The 3,965-nt window shown below is 59.7% G+C and overlaps 1 protein-coding gene across 1 annotated transcript; it reads left to right on the forward strand.

Moving 5' to 3' along the window:
* Nucleotides 1-294: 294 nt before the first annotated feature.
* Nucleotides 295-1,428, forward strand: FOXL2 (forkhead box L2). Its single transcript, XM_055570371.1, has one exon. It carries the CDS (start codon nucleotides 295-297, stop codon nucleotides 1,426-1,428), a length of 1,134 nt encoding a protein of 377 aa, XP_055426346.1.
* Nucleotides 1,429-3,965: the final 2,537 nt, after the last annotated feature.

A 3,965-nucleotide genomic window follows, 5' to 3' on the forward strand; every position in this document is an offset into this window, starting at 1 on the left:
ACCGAGGCGGGGACTGGCCTGGGCGGGGAGGGGCAGCGGAGCCGGAGCCCCTCTCTGTTGGGCGGACTCCCCATGGCCAGAGGCTAAGCTCCACTCCCGCCGGCCGCTCCCTTGGGGAAGGGAAAGACGAGGAGAGAGGAGCGAGAGGCCGCCAGCAAGAACGCGGGCGGCATCCGCGAGTCTGCAGAAGTTTGAGACTCGGCCGTGAACGGACTTGTGCGCCCGGATTCTTTGCCGCGCCAGCGCCAGCGGAAAAGAGCAGGGACTGCCCGGCCGCGGCGCGCCGGCTTTGTCATGATGGCCAGCTACCCCGAGCCCGAGGACGCCTCGGGGGCCCTGCTGGCCCCGGAGACCGGCCGCGCAGCCAAGGAGCCCGAGGCGCCGCCGCCGCCCAGCCCGGGCAAGGGCGGTGGCGGCGGTACGGGGACAGCCCCGGAGAAGCCGGACCCGGCGCAGAAACCCCCATACTCTTATGTGGCGCTCATCGCCATGGCGATCCGCGAGAGCGCCGAGAAGAGGCTCACGCTGTCCGGCATCTACCAGTACATTATAGCCAAGTTCCCGTTCTACGAGAAGAACAAGAAGGGCTGGCAGAATAGCATCCGCCACAACCTCAGCCTCAACGAGTGCTTCATCAAGGTGCCGCGCGAGGGCGGCGGCGAGCGCAAGGGCAACTACTGGACGCTGGACCCGGCCTGCGAGGACATGTTCGAGAAGGGCAACTACCGGCGCCGCCGCCGCATGAAGCGGCCTTTCCGGCCGCCGCCCGCGCACTTCCAGCCCGGCAAGGGGCTCTTTGGGGCCGGAGGGGCTGCGGGTGGCTGCGGCGTGGCGGGAGCAGGAGCAGACGGCTACGGCTACCTGGCGCCCCCCAAGTACCTGCAGTCCGGCTTCCTCAACAACTCGTGGCCGCTACCGCAGCCGCCTTCGCCCATGCCCTACGCCTCTTGCCAGATGGCGGCGGCCGCCGCGGCGGCTGCAGCAGCCGCGGCGGCCGCGGGCCCGGGCAGCCCCGGCGCGGCCGCGGTGGTCAAGGGGCTGGCGGGCCCGGCCGCCTCGTACGGGCCGTACTCGCGCGTGCAAAGCATGGCGCTGCCTCCCGGCGTAGTGAACTCGTACAACGGTCTGGGAGGCCCTCCCGCCGCGCCTCCGCCGCCGCCGCACCCCCACTCACACCCGCACGCACACCATCTGCACGCGGCCGCCGCACCCCCGCCGGCCCCGCCGCACCACGGGGCCGCCGCGCCGCCCCCGGGCCAGCTCAGCCCAGCCAGTCCGGCCACTGCCGCGCCCCCGGCGCCCGCGCCCACCAACGCACCCGGCCTGCAGTTCGCCTGCGCCCGGCAGCCCGAGCTCGCCATGATGCATTGCTCTTACTGGGACCACGACAGCAAGACCGGCGCGCTGCACTCGCGCCTCGATCTCTGAGAGTCCAGCGCACGAAGGCTGCGAGGATGCAGGGACGCGCGACGCCCGCCTTGGCCGCAGCAGCCGGCCAGACCGCGCGCCCGCTGGGGCCCCCTGAGCCAGCGCCCACCGCCCCTCTGCGCCTCCTCGCTCTCCTGGGCTCCTCTTGCTCCTCTTTGTCTCCGCTTCTCCCCCTGTGTTCGCCTCCCTGCCCTTTTTGCCCTTTCGCTCCTTTGGCCTGCAGGCCGCCTCTCCACGCGTTTTCCGCAGGCCTAGCCTTCTCCGGGCACCCCAGCGTCGGGGCTGGACACCCGTCGCCAAAATTCACGGCGGAGAGAAAGTGCCCGGGGCCGAGGTGCAACCGGGCCTCGGCAACGCAGGCCTCCTGGCCTTTTTTCACAGGTCGGTGCACTCGCACTCGGCTCTCCGCCGGGCTGCCGCTCCATCCTTGGCTAGAAGCGCCGGCATAGGCCGGCAACAAGACCCGCGCCGCCCGAGAATGGGACAAACGGGTGTTTGCTCCGCGTACCCTTTTGGAGCTATTCAGAAGCCCCTTCCTGGGGCCCACTGGGCAGGGCGAGGGTTGGGCTGGATCAGGGAGCCGGGTCTGCCTCGTTCGGCGGCCTGTGCCCGGGTTTACACAGCATCCCGGCTCGGAGAGAGACTGCGTTTCCTCCGCTCTCCATCCCGGCGTTTGGGGCCCCTTCAGGCCCGGGCAGCTGGCTCATGTTTTGCTAAAAAGATCACGAGGGCTATTTTGGATAATATCAAAAAGTATTTTTTAAAGGAAAATAATTCACCGGAAAACCGGCGAAGTATTGTGGCCTTGGAGTTTGCTAAAGCAAAACATGAAAATCTTTTGCAGGAGATTTGAAGAATTCCTGTCGGGCCTTCAAAAAGCTATGTTCAGAGAGGTAGGAGTATATGCCCAGTATCGGATGGTTTCCTTTACAAATTAGAGTATTTCACCCCTCAACGTATCTTTTCTAAAAAAGTCGAAAACAAATTTCCCCCTATCTTCTGATGCCAGCCCTGAGCGCGGGGAGATCACTGTCCGCCTGGCGGAAACTGCAGGGTCGACTCATCGCCTCCCTGATTTTTGTTTTTCAAACGTCTTGCTTCTCCCACTTTGGGCAAGAGAAATGTGAAACCCGGCAGCAGTCGGACCAGGCGGGCTTGTGGCTCCGAGCCTGCCGGCCCACAGCTCTAGACCTGGTTGTTTTGTAGTGTGTCGTTCGGAGGACCAAATTTTCCTAGAAAGAACTAGAGCACTTTTGTTGTTTGTTGTTTGTTTGTTGTTGTTGTTTTGTCTTGTCAATTCTCGAATAAATTTTTTGTTTCTTTCTTTTAACACGGACTTACATTATTTACATGGCGCCCAAGTTTGTTCCGAAGCTCGTTAAAACAGGGAGATTTTCAGCAAAAATGTATCCTTTCTCAGATAAACGAGGGTTGAGGACGGCCAGAGTGGGGGGCCTTTGTGGTTGTTGCTGCTGCTTTGTTTTCCCGGAATTGTTTGTTTCGTGTGTCATCGCTGGCTTGTTGCGGCTGTTTCACGTCATGGGAGAGACTTTATCTGCCGTGATTCTTTCACAAGGCCCACTGTAGGTAGGATTTGTTCTATTTTTACATCCATGCAAGTTTGAACTTTATCTCTTACACAGCCATGCTAGGCGTATGGGTCATATTTGTATTATATTGTCTTTATGCTATTCAATTTTTCCAGCTATATCTAACAGAAGAATTTATTCCAAATAGATAAAATCTTCGTTGTGGTCATGCTGTGTAAGCTGCAAACCTCTGTACAAATGTAACGAGTGACTGGTTGCCTTATTTTTAATAGTCGGAATTCATTTACCTTGACATATGTGTGAGAGATTTGGGGATCAGAGAGAGGTGGCTATAGAAATTTAATCTTTTCTCTCTCTTTCTTTACTGAGACTCTTCAACGAATTAAGACTGGCGCTTTTGTGCAGGCACACAGGCAGGCATTTGACTGGATTGCAGGCTGCTAGGGGTATTATGCATTGGAGAAGGAAATGGCAACCCACTCCAGTGTTCTTGCCTGGAGAATCCCAGGGACGGGGGAGCCTGGTGGGCTGCCATTTATGGGGTCGCACAGAGTCGGACACGATTGAAGTGACTTAGCAGCAGCAGGGGGATTAGAGGTGGTCAGCATTGAGTCCTCTGGTGGGATGACAAGTATTATCCAGCTCTCGCCCCCTCTGCAGTTCAGCTTGAGCAGGACCCAGTGCCCAGCCACATGTTGCTCTCTGCCCCTCACTTAGCCTGTATAGCAGTGGCCACAGATTTAGGCCAACCAGTAACCTGGGAGGGGCTGCCGGCAACTTCCTTGGGCATTCTGGGGAGGCTGGAAGGTGGAGGATGAAGCTGTGGGGCTTATGAAAGGCATCACGCTGAAACCAGGACTGGAGCCTGCCAGGGCCAGGAGAACCAGAGCACACTGCAAATACGACTCAGCCAGCTGGGGCAGGCAAGAAGCCCAAGAGGCTGATCAGGCTTGGTGTCTGAGGGTTTCTGGCAACCTGTTGCAATTT

The sequence above is a fragment of the Bubalus kerabau genome, chromosome 2, assembly GCF_029407905.1.
Source record: "Bubalus kerabau isolate K-KA32 ecotype Philippines breed swamp buffalo chromosome 2, PCC_UOA_SB_1v2, whole genome shotgun sequence".
In the NCBI taxonomy this organism is placed as follows: Eukaryota; Metazoa; Chordata; class Mammalia; order Artiodactyla; family Bovidae; genus Bubalus; species Bubalus kerabau.

Bases quoted from the DNA above. Each gene is read 5' to 3' on its own strand.
- FOXL2 (XM_055570371.1), top strand. From the start codon at position 295: ATGATGGCCAGCTACCCCGAGCCCGAGGACGCCTCGGGGGCCCTGCTG.